We start from the raw sequence: 21393 nt of genomic DNA, 5'->3' as shown, positions 1-21393 counted from the left end.
TTTAGGAGTTTACTTTTAATTAGTGTATGTGAGACAGCACTTATTGCAATAAAATATTTGAGATACAAATCTAGACATTTTTAGGTCACACCTAATCTCTATTACGAGTTTTACCCACACTTTTTTTTGCAAGTGTCAAAATGTCAGCGGTTTGTTTCATTTAGCGACTTAAACCGGGAATAAAGCTGCATTTAAAAATTGTTTACTTGTGCAATTTAGCCACTTATAGTGGGTTTTACCACTGGATATTTGCATATGCATGAGTAGGGATCCGCGTAGTAGAAGTCCCATCCTATCCTCCGATTTTCCAGTTATCCCGACAATATGGCGACACTAAGCTCTGCACTCGAGCCACACAATTGGCGCATTGAAGAGGAATTTGCGCGTTCGCGTTTTTTGCTGCATCAGCATAAAACAGGAGCAAAGGGCTAAAATCCAGCCACTGATTATGAAGTATTGTGCAAATATGAAACTGTCAAGTATAACAGGGCTGTAGACCCTGCAGACGCAACTAAGCCCAATGAGGTTCCATTGAGCTACTAACAAGCAATACCAGAACATGGTCAACTTTCGGAACCCCTATTTGTCATGCAAATAACAAGGACAAAACAAGCGAAAAACTTTAGACCAACAACAAGAAGTAGTCGGAAATTGTTACAGGCGTAAACTTTCTAATTGTCTAAATTACATAGACACCGCACCAACTATGTACACCTACGACCCGATGAAATGGAGTGGTGTTTCGGGTGGGGTAGGTTTGGAGTGGGGTTAAGTGGGCGTTGTATAGGGCGACGGTGTCTGTTTGTTGCTGCGGCCAGCGGTGGGCTTTGGCGCAGCTTTTCAGCTTTTCGTTGTTAATTTTTATTGACATTTCCAGCATGGGTTGCTTTGACAAAGTCCTTGTTTGTTTTACGATTGTTTAGCGAATTTAGGGGTTTGCTTTATATGGCTGCATTTTCCCGGTTTATATAGAAACTAGCTTTTCCTTCCGTGGCTTTGTTCGAACTTAAGAACCTGCTTTTAGCAGTGGTCGGATAAGATAATTGTTGACTATAGAAGTGGAGTTTTGCGTTCGCATTCTGAACGTCATTGGAATTACAGATAAATCGAACATAAAAATAGACTAAAATTTTGACCATACTTTAAAAGAAATATTTTAATGTAGACCATTAGAGCATTCAACCACGAATCCATAGAGGTATCACACGTCTAAACCGGGATCCAATTAATAAAGTTATGGAATCTAGAAGTGCAGTTTTGGGGTTCCCTTTCTGATCGCCATTGGAATTACGGATAAATCGAATATGAAAATGGGTTAAAATTTCGACCCTCTCTGAAAAGAAATATTTTGATGTAGATCATTAGAGAATTCAACCACAAATCCATAGAGGTATCACACGTCTAAATCGTCATCCAATTACTAAAGTTATGGAATATAGAAGTGCGGTTTTTGGGTCCCATTCTGAACGCCATAGGAATTACGGATAAATCGAACATGAAAATGGGCTAAAATTTTGACCCTCGCTTAAAAGAAATATTTTGATGTAGATCATTAGAGAATTCAACCACGAATCCATAGAGGTATCACACGTCTAAACCGGGATCCAATTACTAAAGTTATGGAATCTAGAAGTGCGGTTTTGGGGTCCCATTTTGAACGCCATAGGAATTACGGATAAATCGAACATGAAAATGGGTTAAAATTTTGAACCTCGCTCAAAAGAAATATTTTAATGTAGACCTTTAGAGAATTTAACCACAAATCCATAGAGGTATCAGACTTCTTAATCGGGATACAATTACTTAAGTTATGGATTCTAGAAATGCAGTTTTGGGTTCCCACAGGGAACGCCATTGGAATTACGGATAAATCGAACATGAAAATGGGTTAAAATTTTGACCCTCGTTTAAAAGAAATATTTTGATGTAGATCATTAGAGAATTCAACCACGAATCCATAGAGGTATCACACGTCTAAACCGGGATCCAATTAATAAAGTTATGGAATCTAGAAGTGCAGTTTTGGGGTTCCCTTTCTGAACGCCATTGGAATTACGGATAAATCGAACATGAAAATGGGTTAAAATTTTGACCCTCGCTCAAAAGAAATATTTTAATGTAGACCTTTAGAGAATTTAACCACAAATCCATAGAGGTATCAGACTTCTTAATCGGGATACAATTACTTAAGTTATGGATTCTAGAAATGCAGTTTTGGGTTCCCACAGGGAACGCCATTGGAATTACGGATAAATCGAACATGAAAATGGGTTAAAATTTTGACCCTCGTTTAAAAGAAATATTTTGATGTAGATCATTAGAGAATTCAACCACGAATCCATAGAGGTATCACACGTCTAAACCGGGATCCAATTAATAAAGTTATGGAATCTAGAAGTGCAGTTTTGGGGTTCCCTTTCTGAACGCCATTGGAATTACGGATAAATCGAACATGAAAATGGGTTAAAATTTTGACCCTCGCTTAAAAGAAATATTTTCATGTAGATCATTAGAGAATTCAACCACGAATCCATAGAGGTATCACACGTCTAAATCGGGATTCAATTACTAAAGTTATGGAATCTAGAAGTGCGGTTTTGGACGCCATAGGAATTACGGATAAATCGAACATGAAAATGGAATAAAATTTTTGACCCTCGCTTAAAAGAAATATTTTGATGTAGATCATTAGAGAATTCAACCACGAATCCATAGAGGTATCACACGTCTAAACCGGGATCCAATTAATAAAGTTATGGAATCTAGAAGTGCAGTTTTGGCTTCCCACTGGGAACGCCATTGGAATTACGGATAAATCGAACATGAAAATGGGATAAAATTTTTGACCCTCGCTTAAAAGAAATATTTTGATGTAGATCATTAGAGAATTCAACCACGAATCCATAGAGGTATCACACGTCAAAATCGGGATCCAATTACTAAAGCTATGGAATTTCGAAGTGCATGTGTTCGAACTTGAAATTGGTTTTATCTCACATCATCTCTAATAAATATGTAAAAACGTATTACAAAAGCTTTTAAAAAAATTAAAAATGACATCTTGATTTAATGTGACCTCCGTTGCAGTTGAATACTAAAACCCCACATGAACTTGCTTTGGATTATCCATTTGAGCAAGCAATTTCCATGAAAATCTCGTAAAATATATATGTTCGCCTCTTTGGCAGGCCCCCCAAACAAATGTTCTGCATATTTTTTGGGGCGTGCAAAAATTATTAGCGCATTGAAAACTTTGTTCGCCAGTGTATATATGTGTGTGTGTGTAAGGCTGTTTGGTGGGCCTGTCATTTGCCACTTTTGGCACATTTGTTGTGCGTGAACTCGGCTGTCTCACTCTTTGGCCTCTGGGTGCTCCCTGCTTCGCCCCCTCTTCTCTTCACCACCATCAACATCTCCATTTTCCCCTGCGAGCACTTGGCATAATAATGAAAAATTAATCGGTAAAAATCCGCACAAAAAGCATCCATTGCATACATTTCGGCGCCGGGCTTAATTGAAATGACGACAATCGGCGAACGGGCGCCATGCAGGCCAAAAGGTGTGAGATAGAGAGAGACGGGTTGGGCAGAGAAGAAAGAGACGGATAGGCGTGAAAGAGACGGAGAGCATGAGCGAATAGACACGCATAAATTTTGCGAACAAGGTCCCTGAAAGTATGCAGCAAGCTGTGCATACTAATAACCTGCAACTCGGTGGTTGGCTCTGGATTTTCGGTGGCACCACCGTAACCATTGCTCCCGGGGGTAACTGATGCCAGAGCCATCAGCACCACTAGGTCCCTGTTATAGTACCATTTCCAATCCCCAATCCCCGTGCCCATTTCCACTCCCCAGACACCATGTGGATTACTCGCCGTGTTGTTCGCGTTTTTGTATTTGGCGGTTCTGCAACTGCAGTTGGCATCAAAAATTTGCGCATATTAAGTTGTTGATTTGTTGATTTACACTTGGCTTCGCCGCTTGCCAACTCCACGAAAATTCCCCACAGAATTTCAGCCACAAAAACAGCGATTTAGCCAGAGATGGCCCGCAAATGTGAAGGGTGAATGTGATATTGGTGAAGGGTCTATTTAAAGGTCCCCACAGCATCAAAATGTAGGACTTGATTAAAAATAGAAAGGCAATGTTTGTATTTTCAAGAGTTTTCATGAATTTGTATTGGTAATTTGTTTAACATTTTAGTTGTTACAAAATAGAAGAGTTATTTCCTACTTTTATTGTTCCTTTAAAGTTAAAATACCGCCTTTTTAAAGTATATAAAAGGGATAAAATTAGTAAGCCATTTTATTTTTAAAGACAAAGTCCCGTTTCCTAATATATTATTTGCCTAACTACGAGACTTTCTGACTAAAGAACATTTTCATCATCATTGTCAATGTTAATGCAGTCCATCACAGAAAATAAAGATGCAAGGAGTGCACTTTGCCTGTCTTGACTCCAGTTTTTTCCTCTTCTTTGTCCGCCCCTTTGCCCACCATGACTTCCATCTTCATCAGCCTCCGGATCATCTTTACCTCCTTCGACACCACCCTCAAGACCTACCGGACCGGATTTTGACCTAGCAACATCACCACCCTCAATATTAATATCAAATAACTAAAAATAACGAAATTATTTCTTGCCTTAAGGAACCCTTAGACTAAGTATTGTATCTATTTTTGAAAAAACAGATTAGATTAAGCTGCCAGTCGGGTAGCAGTGTGCTAATCCTAAGAATAAAATTTCCACATTAATAAAAAAAAAAAAAAAAAAAAAAAAAAAAACCTCCTTCGACAACAACATCATCATTATCATCGTCAGCGTTGTCGGGAGCATCATAATCGTTGGGCTGCCCACCTGTCTCGGTGTTGCATTACCCATCTGCATTTCCGCCGAGAGCGTTGCAACTGTTGCAAGAAATGGCTTTTGCCACATCCTGTAGCAGAGACTGACTTTTCTGGATGGCTTAATAGCCTTTCCCGGGGTAAAAAGGGGTTGCCATGCGACTTGTTGAGTCTAGGGGAAATATGAAATTTTCTGAATTCCGGTAGTGGAGCATAAGTTTGCAGTGGCATAGAATTTTGCTGAAGGAAACTAGATCTTTTAGAATGTGTAAAGTATGGAAATAAGTTAAACGTCTTGTGGCATAAACTAATAGAACGCAAATATTTAAAAAAAAATTACATAAACATAGTTGCCTGTTAAATGTTTATGTTTAATTAAGCTTTCATAATTCTCACATCTCACACCTTTCAGGGTATTTAAACTTTCCCTTGCCTTCTGGGCATTTAAACTGTTCAAAAAGAAGTCATAATTGTGCTTTGTTTTACATGAGCAGCAAACAGAAGTTGAGAATTCAGTTCAGTTGAGGGAGTCATTAAGTGGATGGAGAGCTGTCAGAAAGGGTACTTCTTTCTTCATTTCTTTTTTCCCCAAACCCTTCTACTGTCGGATTGCACTTGAGGTAGGTGCTGTTGTTGTTGGCTCTTGCCTCCTGGCGTCTTTTGTTTTGAATGAAATTTGTATGGACCTTTTTATTTTCGCATACTTTTAGGAGCTCCTCTCTCTTTTTTTACCCGCCCGCCAGGTGCTTACATTAAGCGTTATTCAGATCCCGCTGAATGGAGTGCCCTCCCGCCCACGGTTTTCCACCTGGAGAGTTAATTTCGCAAATGCAAGGGTAAAGAAAAGCATGAGAAACAAAAGTTGGGGAAAAGTCCTTCCATCGGCATGACACATGTTGGGATTGGCGGCATTCTTTCCGTTTTCCTTTCTTTTCCCCATACATTTTTGCAATCCTTGGTCATTTATCTTACGCCTCGGACACTGCAAGTGACCATGCAAAATCAATTAATGCCAGCGAGGCACTCAAATTGCATTGCATACCGCAAGGCGTTTCCACCGGGTATTTCACCCACCCATCTCACCCATTTTTCAGGGCCTCACTTAATGCGCATCGTTGTTTGCACATTAAGAAGCAATCCGATACTCAAGCCCGGTCGAAATTTGCATTACCCTGAGTTGGGGAAAACCCAGCGGTGGAAAAGATATATGTATATATACGTATGGTGCACAAACAATGCGAAATAATTAAAAATCCGTTGGTCCGAAAAGCACACGATACCATTATCCTACAGATCGCCATTGCGAGTATTCGTGAGTTTCATTGCCGCACGAATGTGGGTATTAATATAACTTTAATTTTATTGTTGCTCAGGTAAATTAAGGCTCACCAGGGGAAATGATTGATTGACGACCGAGATTTTATAATAATATGCGTGGTTGATTTTACATTCAATTTTCTTTATGACTTTTAAATAAATACCGGATTATCTTTAAGTATTCTTAATTATAGTAATGCTTTTTAAAATAAATTGTAAACTACCACAAGAGCACTGGCATTCTTTTTACTCAGTTAAGTCTGAAAAATATTATCGCAATGCTGTTGAAACCAATTTTTAAATGGATTCTTCATTATATGAGAATTTTTATCTACATTTTTGCTAGATGCATACAGAACTTTTCGTGTTTTCATGGCAAATTCCTCACCAACTGGCAATTTTTGGCACAACTGTACATCTTTGCTTGTTGACATCAAAGGTAACCCTCGAAAGTCCTGCTGATTTGGCCAAAAACTAACACGACCTGACAGCCTCTGGCCAATCCCCGGTGCAAATTCTCACACCGTCATCTGTCAAAGCCATTTGGTGTGGCCTGTCGCAACCTACTTGGTACAGTCACCACCGCATACCTGTGCTCTATGGCAGGTGCAAATGGCAAATGGCGTTTCCATGCATTTAGCTGGCCGCAAAAACGTATGCAACACCTTTTGTTTGGCGATCGTGTGCTAATACGCTGTGAAAAAATGGTTCACCTCCACTCCGCACCCCTCATGCCTCTATACCTCTGACACTTTGCCATGGCTTTTTGTTCGGCATTTTGTTTGGCTGGGCTCTTTCCTTTTTAGCCTTCTTTTGGGCTTCAGTCGCTTTTCTGCGGGCGTTAACCGAGGCTGTTTTGTTGTTGACTTTGCGCTCCAGTTGCTGGCCGCGATAAAAAAAAAACCGTGGCTGTGGGCTTGGTTTTGAGGGGCTGAGTGGGTGGTGGAGTAAAAGCCAAGCGCGTGTTAGAGAGTGCATATTTGCCTTTGTGGAACTATCATTAAACAAGTGAAGCCACCAGCAGAAAACTGCGGAAAACTACTACACACAAGCCACCACACGAGCTGCCCACCTCAATCCACCACACGAAACACATTAAAAGCGAGGCCAAAAGACAAATGCAGCCACACAAACAAAGCAACAAAGGAGCTTAGCCTCCACTGAAAAAAGTGTTCAAAAATTTAATGTAAGTTTTCTTCTAATTCAAAGACAGTGTGACCATGCAACTAACTGATTGGTCAAGTCCCAACTAAAGGCACAGTGTGACCATACGAGCTTCGTTTAGGTAAGAATTAGGATGTTGAATATAGATAAGTTAGAAGTTTAAGATTAATGATGACCAACATAAAATTTTGCAGTGTATATGCTGCCTTTTGACTTCTCGCCTGCAGTTTTGTAGCCCTTTTAAGCTTATAACTACGGCTGCTTCATCTGCAGCTCCTTTTTTTTCTCGAACAGAAGCAGCAGCAGTCTCTTCCTTGGCTTAATGTGTTTTTGCTGCTGCTTCCCCCACATCCTAGCATCTCGGTATCCTTGTATTCTGGTATCGTGGTGCTCTTTAGCCCTTTCAGTCCTGTATTTGACACGACATTTTTGCATAGAACGGCGATCCACAGGAACTAACAACACTTTTAGGGCAAGCAACCACAAAGGATGCCAAAGCAGCAGCCAAGTGTCGGTCTATTTGCCCAAAAAATGCCTCGAGGACTGTTAAACCGATGCCTGGCATTGTCATCTCTCTATGATGTGCTCTTTTATTTTCTTGCGTTTGTTTTCCTTTTCTTTTCCTGCCGCTTGTGGTTTAAGCAATTTAAGGATTTCTGTTGGACATTTGAGTGATTTCTGATTGCTGTGTGTTTTTGTGGGCGGAATACTGTTTTTTTGCAGACTAACCTAGCTTTGTTTGCTGAGTGAAAATAGATCGGTTTATGATGCGAAAAACCTAAGGGATGTAAGAAGGACTTAAGCAAATTGCTTGAAATGCAAAAGAGAGGTGAGAAAGTGTTGGGATACCTTAGCTTTGGGAAGTTAAATCCAGCACATAGCATAGAAGTAAATATACAAGTACTCTGAGTCTATAATTCTTCCTCTAAACACACATTTTTATACGTTTATCCGACAGAAACGGAATCAACCTCTATTTTGTTTGCTCAAATCCATGAACTGGAACTTAACTAGTTTCAGCACTTTATTGGTTGTCAAGCTCTTTCGACCCCAAGGACCAACGGATCGGTCCTCCATGCCGCATACCCCTTATAAAGAAAAACAAAGCTTCAATTTGTCTCAAGTTGTCAGGTCGCGTTGCTGGTGTTGTTCCACTACCATACACTTTCGACTCATCGCCGCCACTTTTCTCGCCCTGCAACTTTCATCAGCCAACTAGTTCTGCCTCTTGTCGGTGACTTTGACACCGTTTTCCACTTTTCGTTAGCATGTGAGCGAAGAGCAAGGAAGTCTCAGACCGACCTCCTGCCACGCCTTCGTTGACATGGCACTTATTTTCTTATTATTAAGTATACGCTTAGTGGGCCTGCGGGGCGGATGGACGAGGTGAAGCTGCAGCTGCTGTGGAAGTGCGCCAAGTAATGATTACTTTGTGTCTGCCACTGACAAATGCCGTCAGTCAAAGTCAAAGCTGGTGACGAAGGACGAAGGATGCAGGGTGCAGGGTACTGGGTGCAGGGCATGGTGTTGACGACGACTCAATGCGGAAGGAAGTTCAAGCACAAAAGGTGCACAGTCAATGTAAAGGAGTCGCCGGTCTCCTCCGTTTTTACCATCCAACAGCTCCTTTGGCCTGTGCATTCATGTGCATCGGCTTTCGATGGGATCAGAGAGGTGAAGCAGTACGTTGACAGTCCATTTCAATGCCCAGAAAGTGAGCTGCAGCGAAAAAAGAAGTGCACATTGTCAGTTTTGAAATTCTAATATGAGTTTCACTTTTTCAGCTCACAGAGTTTATTGTTGAATTTTCAATGAGAGCTTCATGAAGAACGAAATGAAGCTTTCGAACTGTTAGTAAATAAAAATGAATGTAAGTAAGAAATGGCGAAAAATCCTGCACGAAATGTTAGAGGATTACAATTCAATAAATAAAATATGGGTTTTTTTTTGGGAGCTATAGGTCTAAATGAAACCTACCGAAAAAATACAACATTTAACGTTTATATTTTTGGAACGATTTGATAAGATAGGTAAGTGCAAGGTCACACGATCTTTGTTATCAGTTGATTTGTCTGGAGATAAAAATGTTGAAATGTATAGAAGAAATGATAAAAGTATGCTCCATTTGCAGCTCTTTGATGAAAAAACTAAACAACATATTAATATTCAGAGCAAATATAAATTAAACCCATTCGAAAACCCATCAAGCAGCTTTAATGGTATTAAGAGCACCAGCGGAGATCTTGTGCAGATTACGAAAAATCATTTCGCTTTAGGCTATGGCCGATTGAAAGCCATCCCCACACAAAATTCAATTTCCTATCCACTTAGCCATTGATTACCATGGCCCGAACACTGCACACCAAACGGCTTCCGTCGCCGCCCGTCAAATCCGTCCAAACAACACATCGTCTACACTTCGGGCCACCGCCGAAATCCCCCCAAACCCAAAAACGATCCATCTCCTTGTGCTTGGCATTTCCGCTGTCACTCGCTTTAATTACGCCCCCGACTCCGGTCGACTTTCTGGCCGAGTGACTGGCCAAATCCAGAAATCCTCTATCAATAGATGAAATATGCCCGTCAATGCACTGGCCTCTGGCCATCATCAGTCATGGGCATATTTTGACAGTGGCATTAGTCGGAAGCTTCGAATCCTCCATCCTCTATCGAATCCTTCTCTACTCCAGCTCCGCGTTGATTCTCATTTGCAATCGAAACTTGTCCACGGGTGACAATCAATGCGAAACTGGCTTTTGGCCAACAGTTCCCCTTTGGGCCATAATCCATTCTGGGCACTGGCTTGGCACTGTTTGTCAACATTCAACATTCAAATGGCCTTCCTCGCTAACGACGCAAAGTGGCAATCAATATTTCTTTTTGTTGCCATCCCCCAATTAATAGCAGATAAAAGTTCTTGTGTGCATATTTTGCCTTTGTACTACGCCCGTTCTGGCATATTTGTATTTTTTGTAATAAGCCAAAAGTTTTGTATAGCAGCCTCAAATTGAATGTGTCAGTTGCAGGCGATTTGTTAGCTTAATTGGTTAGGGCCAGGAAATAACCGCATGGCTTGCAAATTCAGGGTAATTATCTTTCTTAGTGTTGTGTTTCCATCTATTCTTCTTGATGTTTCGCTTAAATAATGGTGCATTAAGTTGCTGTAAATAGCTAAAATATATATGTGATAGCTAAATATCATATATATCATAGCTAAAATATCATATGTGCTTTTAGCCGTATGCCGTTCGATAGAAGATACGAAATGTGTCTAGGAGCCCTAAACACGAGTCAAAATATAAATGGCCCACCCATGTAATACACGAAACGGAAGGTTTCACATTGACTTTCAAGATAACTTTGAGCATATTTGAGCATTGAAAAAAGCATCCAATATTTTTTTTCCCGGCAAAACATGTTGCCAAAATAGCGAATTTCTCAAGAATTTTGATAAGCCCACAAACTTTGTTCTAGGTTCCTAATTTTAATTAAAATTCCTAATTTAAATTATTTATTTTAATAAGTTTACAAAAATTGTAGATTACAAATTACAAATGGATTTTAATAAAATATTTGTAAAAAAAATATTTATATTATTCGTTGTCGATTTACCCAAAAGGACTCTGGAATGGGACTCAGTTTTCAAAAAACACATAACGTAAAATAAAGATAACTTGTTAATGAAAGCGTCCGTTGATTGTGATAAGAGAGAACGCGATACAGATCTTGTTAATAATTTAGTATCTATCGCGAAATTTCGTTAACCAATTGGCTAATGAGTATTTTGGGAAATTAAAACATTTTGCGCGGTATAAATAGTAGAGCCAGTTGCTTCAAATGGCCACAGAACCTTCTCAGTCTGGGAAAAGTGAACTTCAACCATCTACAGACATGAGGAATATATACGGTAACCGAATCCGCAATGAAGCCAACAATTGGAGCTAACGAATCCTTTTTTGGTCCCACAGCTTTTGCCCTGCTGCTCATTGCAGTCTTTGCAAGCACCTCCAGCGGTGCTAGCGTTTCCGATCTTCTGTGTCGCAACAAGGCCGACGGTATTCGGGCTGTGGTGCCCGGAAGTTGCTCCAGGTTCTATGAGTGCCACAACGGCGTTGCCAAGGAATATTCGTGTCCCAGGTACTACGACTTCAAGGTCCGCAGCTGCGTGTCCTATAACCCTGGTTGCGTCGAGGGGGTTGTAACGGAGCCAGTGGCACAGCAGTCTATCCGGGATACCGCTGAACCGTGCAGTGGAGCCACCACCACTGCACCACCTTGCGTGAAGCCCACAACCAAGCCTCCATGCGCTGGAGCTTCTACTACCACAACAACATGTGCTCCAACGACCACCACTACTACTACCACGTCAACAACCACAACCACAACATGTGCCCCAATAACTACGACTACTACAACCACTGAGGCTCCAACCACTACCACAACTACAACATGTGCCCCAACAACCACTACTACTACAACCACGACAACGACCACAACGACAACCACAACCACAACTACTACAACCACAACCACTACAACAACCACCACGACAACAACGACAACCACAACGTGTGCCCCAACTACTACGACTACTACAACCACTGAGGCTCCAACCACTACCACAACCACAACAACATGTGCCCCAACAACCACCACCAGTACTACCACGACAACAACAACAACGACAACCACAACCACAACCACAACTACAACCACAACCACAACCACAACGACAACAACAACAACAACGACAACCACAACATGTGCCCCAACTACTACGACTACTACAACAACTGAGGCACCAACCACTACCACAACCACAACCACAACAACATGTGCCCCAACAACCACTACTACTACTACCACGACAACGACCACAACCACAACGACAACCACCACCACAACTACAACCACAACCACAACAACAACCACCACAACAACAACGACCACAACAACGACAACCACAACATGTGCCCCAACTACTACGACTTCTACAACCACAGAGGCTCCAACCACTACCACAACCACAACAACATGTGCCCCAACAACCACCACCAGTACTACCACAACAACAACCACAACGTCAACCACAACGACAACCACAACCACAACTACAACCACAACCACAACGACAACAACAACGACCACCACAACATGTGCCCCAACTACTACGACTACTACAACCACTGTGGCTCCAACCACTACCACAACCACAACCACATGTGCCCCAACAACCACTTCTACTACTACTACCACGACAACGACCACAACCACAACGACATCCACAACAACGACCACAACCACAACAACCACCACAACAACTACCACAACATGTGCCCCAACAACTACGACTACGACTACCACTGAGGCTCCAACCACTACCACAACTACAACGACATGTGCCCCAACAACCACCACTAGTACTACCACGACAACAACTACGACTACTACTACCACGACAACAACGACAACCACAACAACTACCACAACAACAACGACTACAACAACATGTGCCCCAAGAACTACGACTACTTCAACCACTGAGGCTCCAACCACTACCACAACTACAACGACATGTGCCCCAACAACTACCTCTACTACTACCACGACAACCACCACAACGACAACCACAACGACTACCACAACAACTACCACAACCACCACTACTACTACCACGACAACAACGACGACCACAACAACAACCACTACCACAACGACAACCACAAAATGTGCCCCAACCACTACCAAAAGTACAACGACATGTGCCCCAGCCACTACCAAAAGTACAACGACATGTGCCCCAACCACTACCAAAAGTACAACGACATGTGCCCCAACAACCACCACATCTTCTACCACGACAACAACCGAATGCGCTGACAAAACAACTACAACCACCGAATGCGCTGACAAAACAACTACAACCACCGAATGCGCTGACAAAACAACAACCACCAAATGCGCCGACGCCACAACAACTGTCTGCCCCACAGCCGCGAAGGCGTTGGCTGCCACCCACTCGCTACGTAATCCCGTCCGCCGCAATCCTGTCCACCGCCTTCTTTGGGAAGTGGCCCAATGGGCGGGTATTTCTTCCGCCAGTTCCGAGGTTGCGATCAAGGTTTCCTGCTCCGGCAAACCCGATGGATTCCTGATGGCATCTCCCGAGCGGTGCAACGACTACTACATCTGTCGCCACCAGCGCGCCCTGAAGGTCAGCTGTGGTGATAGATACTTCAACGGACAGAAGGGCATCTGTGATCTCCCCGAAAACACCAGCTGTGTTCAGTCCTAAGTGATAACTTGCCCAAGTTCTGATGCCAACAATTTCATGGAAATGTGACAACCAAATATGGATCGAAACATTTAATAATTGTAGAAGCACTATTTGAACATGCACTTAAAAAAAGCAAAAGCCTATAGAAGGCAAAAAAAAATATATATGTTGTGATTCTCTTCAATTTTCTGAGGCACAAAGTGTTAATCAACAATGAGTTTTTTCTTGACATTTGGGGGAATATATTTTATGAATAGCCTTCAAAGAGAAAACTTTTAAAATACATACAAAATTACATATCTAGTATTTTTAATAAAAACCTTGTAAATTCTAAATTAATTTTAATTTCAAAAATTAAATAATAATTTAACTAACCAGATGTGTTTATTCTTTTTTGGATTGCAGCTTCACAGCCACACGTTGAGCCACTTACAGCCAGAACTCCGAGCAACGCGCACAAAAACCATTGGAAAAATCCTCACGCACAATGAAAAACGACGTCGTGCGATGGAGCAGGCAGCCAACTAGCAACATCAATAGCAGCAACATTAGCAGCAGCAATTGTAGAAGCAGCAACAGCAACAGCAACAGCAGCAACATCAGCAGCCACAAACACAGAAGCAAAAGCAACAAATTAAATGCTCGACAATTAGGGCCACATGCTGCCAGAAGTTGTCGGCAGAGAGAAGAAAAAGAAGAAGAACAACAAACAATCATTGAATGTGATATAGGAAATTTCAATTTCGATTGCAATTTATTCAAAACTAGTTTTTTAACGCACCACAAACCGAAACTTAGTGGCAACAGCAAAAGCAGAAGCAGATGCATCAACAGCAGCAGACACTTGGCGAAAACGAAAGCTGTATTGCTGTTAGCTCTGCAATTTAGTGCCGTAGTTTTTTTATGTAATTTTAATGTCGGTTTCGTGGCCGGAAGTGTGGCAACGGCGGCATCATCAGCAAGCGGCTCATCACCATCGACCTCATCCCCGCCCGCACCACCAGCTGCACCACCGCCGCAGCCACCGTCATCGCCACTCAAAGTGGATCCAAATGGCCAGTCGCCAGTGCTGCCGCCCTACATTCTCGACTATGAGACGGGGGGCAAGGCGAAGTTAACGCCCAACAGCGGGAAGTACGGCCAATCGGGAAGTTCCGGGAGCAACAACCAAATCGTCGGACACTACACCCACACCTGGGCGGTTCACATACCGAATGGCGATAATGGCATGGCCGATGATGTGGCCAAGGATCACGGTTTCGTCAATTTGGGCAAGGTGAGTAAACGAAGATATTCCTGTTTTAACATTTTTTATTTAGCACTCGGGATAAAAATAAAATATCAAGAGTGATGGTTTCATAGATCCTCTAAACTAGTTTTTTAGTCAGCGAAAGGAGATATTCCAGTTTAAATGTTTCTTATAAAGTAACAGGATTCAAAAAAATATAAAAATCAAAAGCTCCATAGATTCCTCAAAACTAAAAAACTCTGTAAAAGCTAATGTGAATCACAAATTCCAAGTAGTAGTCTTTCTTTCTTATCAAAACCCAGTCACATTTGTAATATCCTGCTTCATTTATCAAAGAAGATCTGGCCAACACCTAAAGCAATATCCAGTGAGAGTCGTTAGCCAGTTTAGCATATGATTAGAACACTCAAATGTGAGACTATTAAAAGTTTGTTGCCCAGGAGAAAAGTTTCTCGTTATGGAAAGAAGCACACTTGGCTCTGGGGGTAAGCATATCAGTTGATATGGAACAGCACTGGACAAAGTTTCTTCAGCTTAAATCAGTGTCCTCCCTTTGAAACCTCTGCATCTCTGAACCACCCAGCAGCTTTGCTTGGTTGCCTGTCTGTCTGTCAGTCAGTCACTGAAAACATTGAAGGAGGAAAAAGGGGGTTTGAAATGCGGGCACAGGTGTTGCCGCCGGACAAGTTTAATCCGAAAGCATTTCGACCATGTACTTTCAACTGCTACTTTGATACACACACCTTCGGCTTCTCCGATCTCTGCACTCCACTACTTCCCTCGAAAACACAGACGCGAACCCGCTAAGTGACTGTCAAGTTATCCTGGCAATGGGAATGGCCAGCACAAATGGAGCTCAAATCGCCTTGTAATGGCATCGTTTGCGATAAAACAAGGCAGATGGTGGATAGATGTGGGTCGGTAGTAGAAGTGCTCCTAAGTATGGATTTACAGATGCTTGCTCTAAGCTACACAGGCAGAAATCATTGATGGTGTTGTTTTGTAAAAATTTATTTAATTTTTTCTATGATGATGGAGCATCAGAAATCGCTAGGGTGATAGAATCACACAAAAAGGTCTATAAAAGTATGCTACAAAAAATGTTTATTCCGAAAGACATTGCGAAATACGACGTTCATTTTTATTGCATACTTATCGACACCCTTATTTTTTTAACATTTTTTCAAATGTTAAAATATCTATACTTACTTTTCTGCTCGTGTATAGCAACAACTATCGGGAACATTTACCATCCGATGGGGCATTTGAAAGTAAAATGCATTCCAAACAGTTATTTTTGCGGCTGCCAAGGGTTAAGTCCTGCTCTCCCGCTGTCTGAGCTCCAAATGGAGCCCGGCATTTGTGCTTTTCAATTGAGGAACATCGCAGGTGGCTGATGTAAAAAGCCCGAGCCACCGAAAAGCTCAACTGTGTCGATTTCCATTATAGGGCTCTACCTTTTGTTGGCGGATCGAGCGAAAAACCCGGGTTGGAAATGGATTGGGTGTATGGCCGCCGCGACTTAAGTAGCCTTCGTGTCGATGGAAATTAGTATCACTCACAATGGCGCCCCGTACTCTTTCGACCATTGACTTAATTGCCAGAAACAAAAAGCGGAAAATTCAATTTATGAGGGGGCGCGCACACAAAACTTTTGTTAGCACTCTGAACTAGTCGAAGCGGACGAAAGACCCAAGATCTCCGGCGTTTTGCGAGGCAGATGGCCGGACTCTGGGGCCGCGAAAGTTAATTGAAAATTAATTTTAAATGGCATTGTTAAAATGAATCCAACTTAAGGCCAACCTGAATGCGAACAGACACCGAGTCTCGCTGTGCAAACGAAATGTGCCATTTTGCATAATTAGATGACGCCCGAAACGGCTGTAAAACTGTAATGAGCTGGGCGCCAAGCGGAAGTGGAAATGAATCCTAGACTTTCTTCTGCCTTACTTACCTTTATTAATTGCCAACTAGATTGCTGGGAAATGGAACATAAAGAAGTAGATCGAAGAGGGAAATGGCTACATACATTTAAACGCGGTGGTAATATAAGATGGATTTTAAAATTAAATTAAATTATTTTGTTAAAACAAAGTTTAGAAACTTGAAGTACTTCTTGTTACATCCCATTATGTTCCTTTTTTTGGAACCCCTTAATATATTATATAAATTGTAAAAAGTGTAAAAGGCTTATATTTTTTTAGGCGTTGGAACATAGAACAATAAACGTACCATTTTCTGTTGCTGGGCTACGGCAATAAAAACGGAATTAATTTGCTAAAAACTTTTTGGGGAACTTGAAGTATTTCCCTTTAATCATATTAAATTGCCTTTTTCGAACCCACCTAAATGATTCACATATCAAACACATTACTCACAAAAGTGAATTTGTTGTTCTGGACTCTCACCTGTACAATTGAAATTAAATGCTTTGGTAACCCTTCAACCTGAACCTTGTTACGCTTTGCTTCATCCAACACGAACTTTTCAACCCCTTGAACTTTCACCCCGCCTCCAAAACAGTTGAAACATAACTCGTCGAAAGTGTTGCCAAACATTTCGCACTTGTTCGTGTTGCTGCTTTTCCTTTCTGTTTCTCATGTTGTAATTTTTTGTGGGTGGGGCGAAACAAGCGTTAAAAACTAAAAACTAAACTAGCTGCGCAAACAAGTTACAAGTGCCAACGTAGAGCAAAAACAATTAATAAAACCATAAAGATGAAGTAGTAGAACGCGAGACTTTTTGCCATTTTGCTCTGTAACAGCCAGAATTTTGCGATTTCAAATTGCAACTCCCAGGGTCGTTGTGTATTTGTTTGTTTTCCTGAAGAAGAAGCAGCCGAATGCGAGGCACATCAACAAATTCGGTGTGTCAGAAGTTTTAATGAAAACGATGCTCCATATATATATATATATTATAGAGTTCCAGCCAGTTCCTTGGCTTTCGCCCATCAAGTTTTCGACGCTGAAAACTTTTTGGCAACGAAATTATGATGATAAAATAGTGAAATAAAGTTTTCTGGACAACGAGGGTTGGTGAGAGATATTTGGTGACAAGAAAAGTAGGAAATTGTAAAGTAACGCTTATTAACTGCACTTTTAATTTCGTTTGCATATCTTCTAAGCAAGGGAATTTTAAGCAGGAAAAATAAGGGAAAAACTTCTAAAATTTACAAAATAAATTTCAGTTTATCCGTGTTTATTAAAACAATTTACAAAGGGATTAGATTACGTTTTCCTTATTACTATTTCATTTGCATGTTTGAAGAGGAAGATAAAACTATCAAGCTTAATAGAATGTTGAAGCCTTTTAAATGTTTGGCATTATTATTATGTATAATCAAAGAAAGTAAATATTGAAGCAAAATTACATGAAGATTAGATTTCATTTTCCTAATTATTATTTCAAATTAATTCGTACACCCATATCCTTTAGCCTTTTTGGGTATCAAGAGGGTTTCCATTAGGTAAGCACCTGGAATGGCAAAACAAATTCGGAGGAATTTAGAAAGAAGGCACCTTGATAGGAAGTCTTGCCTGCAGGTCCTTTACCTTTTGCCTTCTGCTGTTTGTCATTTGCTTATCTGACTTTTGTCTTCCGGTCCCGCCTTCTTCTGCCCATTTCTCCCGGCATTGTTCGACTTTTGTATAGCGTCATTTACATAACACTCACTCTTTGTCCGCCTGCTGCAGTTATTTGGGTTCCTTGGTCCTTCTTAAGCTCCTATTGTCTTCCTTTGGCTTTCTGGACTGCTGCTGATAAATGTTATCCCCGGCCTCGGCCACTCATCAATTTAATTGGAAAGCAAGAGAGGCGAAAAGCTTTTACCCACTTCTCCTCTTTACTGAAATTATTTGCCTTTTTTTGGGGGGCTGATTTTCTGCTTTTTTAATTAATTTGCCACTTTCTTGAGGCAGCGGGGTCAATTGAATTATTGATCGATCGGCAGCAGATTGATTGATTTTGCGGCAACCCCAGGCTCTCGGATGCATCGTACCCTTATTGCATTCACGTAATTAAAATCACCACCAGTCGGTTGTCCTTTGAGGACATTCGTTTTCCACCTGGCCCTTTGCACTTAATTCCTTCTCTGATAAAGGTCAACGGCTTATTAATAAGGGTCTGCAGAGAATCAGAATCCGGGTCCAAGGACCTTAACCCTAAGTCAAAATGGATGCTTCCCTTTTTTCATCTTCGAATCTTTTTTTCTGTCTCAAGGGAAACGTCAGCACAAAAAGGTAAACTTTTCAATGGGGCTTAATTGGTTAACAATTTGACAAGTTGTTGGGCACTAAGGTGACACTTTTCTGGGAAAAGACCTAAGCTCAGCTTAAGCTGCAGCCCTAAAGATTTGACCATTTCATTAATTAGTTCTTGGAAAAATGTGAAAGAAAATAATTTAACAAATAAAAATTGGAAACCCTTTTTCTGTTTGAAAAAGTAAGTTAGTCTTATAACAATGGATAAAATATCGTCTTACTGACTAGATTTATTTCAACATGTCATGAAAACCTTTGAATATGAACTTGTATTTTAAATTAAAGCGCACATGTTTAGGCTGACATTACTTCTTAAGGGCCTCAAAGATTTAATATATTTCCAAATTTAAAAAATATTCTGCGGAGTTTGAATTTCACACCTATTTTTCAACAGCTTAAAAGAAACTTTTTTGCATCTCTTTGCTATGCCCTAGTGTAATTTTTTTTTGCCAGATTGCATTTATAAATTCAACCCTGGTGGGTTAAGCAGTTTGAGCAGCACTGGCTCAACTTTTAACCCTAGTTGACAAATTTTCCAAATATATTTTTGCACTTTTGCATGTCGGAAAGTTTGCCGAGCAAAGTTAAATATTGTAGGTGTCCTTGTGTGTCTATGTACACATTTGTACTTATGCCTGGTGTGTGTGTGTGTGTGTGTGTGCTGGCGTGTCCTTTGTTCGGATTTCGCGTGGCTGCAGGGCGGATATCGTTGATAAATTTTAAGTCAAAAACTCGGAAAATATTTATGACTTAACTTTTGTTTAGTAACAAAGCAACACGCAGCAGGCACTCGTATTTCAGTTTTGCACCCCCCAACCCCTGGCAGGATATCACAATTGTCACAAAACTTGAATCCCCATGCAAATGGCAAGAAAAAAATACAAAAAGGGAATAGGGACTTGCCTTTAGCTTGTTTTTGAGAACTTGTACAACTTTAATCACATGACATGAGAAATACCAGAAGTTTACATAATTTTCTACTTTTTCTCCATTGATCCTTGGGACTTGGTGAAACTTTTCGGTGAAATTTGCCTGCAGCTGACAGCGGTAGGGATATCATCGATATGGAGTCCTGTTCCTAATTGAATATGTAAAACCGAAATGCGATTGAGTGTGAAATGACTGCCAATCGAAGCAGCTGCCTCTATGTACTCTCGTATATCCTGGCAAACTTTCACGAACCCAATCGAATAGACAAGTTTCGGGGGTAAAATATTTTATTCAACTTCTCGTTTTTAGTTTTTTTTCTTCCTATTTTGTTGCGTCGAGTGAAATTAAGTTTACTGCTTTTGTGCCGCAAATGAATCAATGATTGAAATAGTGTGGAATGAACGTGTGTGAAAGGGGAAACTTTTAGTGCATTTGCCAATACGGCAGAAAAGTTCGAATGAAGCTAATAAATATTTCGCAATTCATTGCAAACTTTTTGGCCCAAAAATTTGCATCGAAACCGATTCAATTGGCCTGAATAGTGAGCCAAGGATTTTGTTTGCCAGCCATTGTTGCCTCTGAACCTTCGACACTCTGGCTTTCCAGTGGTTAAACTGTCTAACAGACTACAAAATAGCAGACTTTAAGGAGCTCAATTAACTTGGCCATGTTCCTTTTGATGACCCACCTGCAATTTCCTGATCTTCTGTAAGGAAGAGTAAAATTTTACAGCCACCTGACCTGCCACAATGTTCAGTGGTTGGCCAAGGAGCAACTTTGTTCGTAATGGTGATGAAGTTGATGTTTATGCTTCACGGCAGGCAGTTAAATTAATTAGCTAAATTTATGAGACAGACGCGTGGGAGCTTTTCAGCAACAAGATCTTATTATGGCGATAACTTAGCACTTCCAGGTAATTGGAAAAAAGTTAAAAGTGAAGAATATATGGTTACATTTGTAAACAAACTTGCAACCTTTTTATTTTTCACTTTAGAACTCTTTAAGGGAGCTGCTTTCCATCAAAATATTCCTTATATTTTGGCTATGCATGGACTCCATAAATATTATAGATATCCTCTCCATCAAAAGTTCAATCATCTGCTCCATCATCAACTTTGAGGGGAGCACTTCACTTGACTGAACTGACCCGCCTCAAAGGAAAGTTTACTCTTTTGCACTTCTTCCTCTCCGCCCATTGCAAATCATTCTGGTATTTCCCTTGCCCTTTTTTCTTTTACCATATTTTAATGCATATTTTGTGCGTCTTCTTTTTTCGTTTTACCATTTTTTGGTTGGTATTAACAACAAGAAATCGCCATCAAAACATGAATAACGAGATGAAGACGTTGGAAAA

The 21393-nt window shown here is 40.8% G+C and overlaps 2 protein-coding genes across 16 annotated transcripts in view; both read left to right on the top strand.

Moving 5' to 3' along the window:
* The window catches only part of Muc96D (Mucin 96D), a 200641-nt gene extending 186826 nt beyond the window's left edge, over positions 1-13815 (top strand). For 8 of the 9 annotated variants that reach the window (XM_070996898.1, XM_017077381.4, XM_070996900.1 and 5 more), the window contains exons 2-3: positions 11194-11231; positions 11293-13815. In XM_070996898.1, coding sequence (XP_070852999.1) covers positions 11216-11231; positions 11293-13619 — 2343 coding nt within the window. In that variant the 5' untranslated portion in view covers positions 11194-11215 and the 3' untranslated portion in view covers positions 13620-13815. Of the gene's footprint in view, positions 1-2798; positions 2803-11193; positions 11232-11292 lie in introns of those variants that run through there. The other variant, XM_070996904.1, reaches the window with a different exon arrangement.
* Positions 1-21393, top strand: part of Fur1 (Furin 1) — a 141058-nt gene that overhangs the window by 70480 nt on the left and 49185 nt on the right. For all 7 annotated transcript variants that reach the window (XM_065866427.2, XM_036818708.3, XM_070996895.1 and 4 more), the window contains one exon: positions 14007-14877. In XM_065866427.2, the coding sequence (XP_065722499.2) occupies positions 14089-14877 (789 nt within the window). In that variant the 5' untranslated portion in view covers positions 14007-14088. The remainder of the gene's footprint in view (positions 1-14006; positions 14878-21393) is intronic.

This window comes from Drosophila suzukii, chromosome 3 (assembly GCF_043229965.1).
Source record: "Drosophila suzukii chromosome 3, CBGP_Dsuzu_IsoJpt1.0, whole genome shotgun sequence".
In the NCBI taxonomy this organism is placed as follows: domain Eukaryota; kingdom Metazoa; phylum Arthropoda; class Insecta; order Diptera; family Drosophilidae; genus Drosophila; species Drosophila suzukii.
This window is presented reverse-complemented; position numbering and strand designations above follow the sequence as displayed.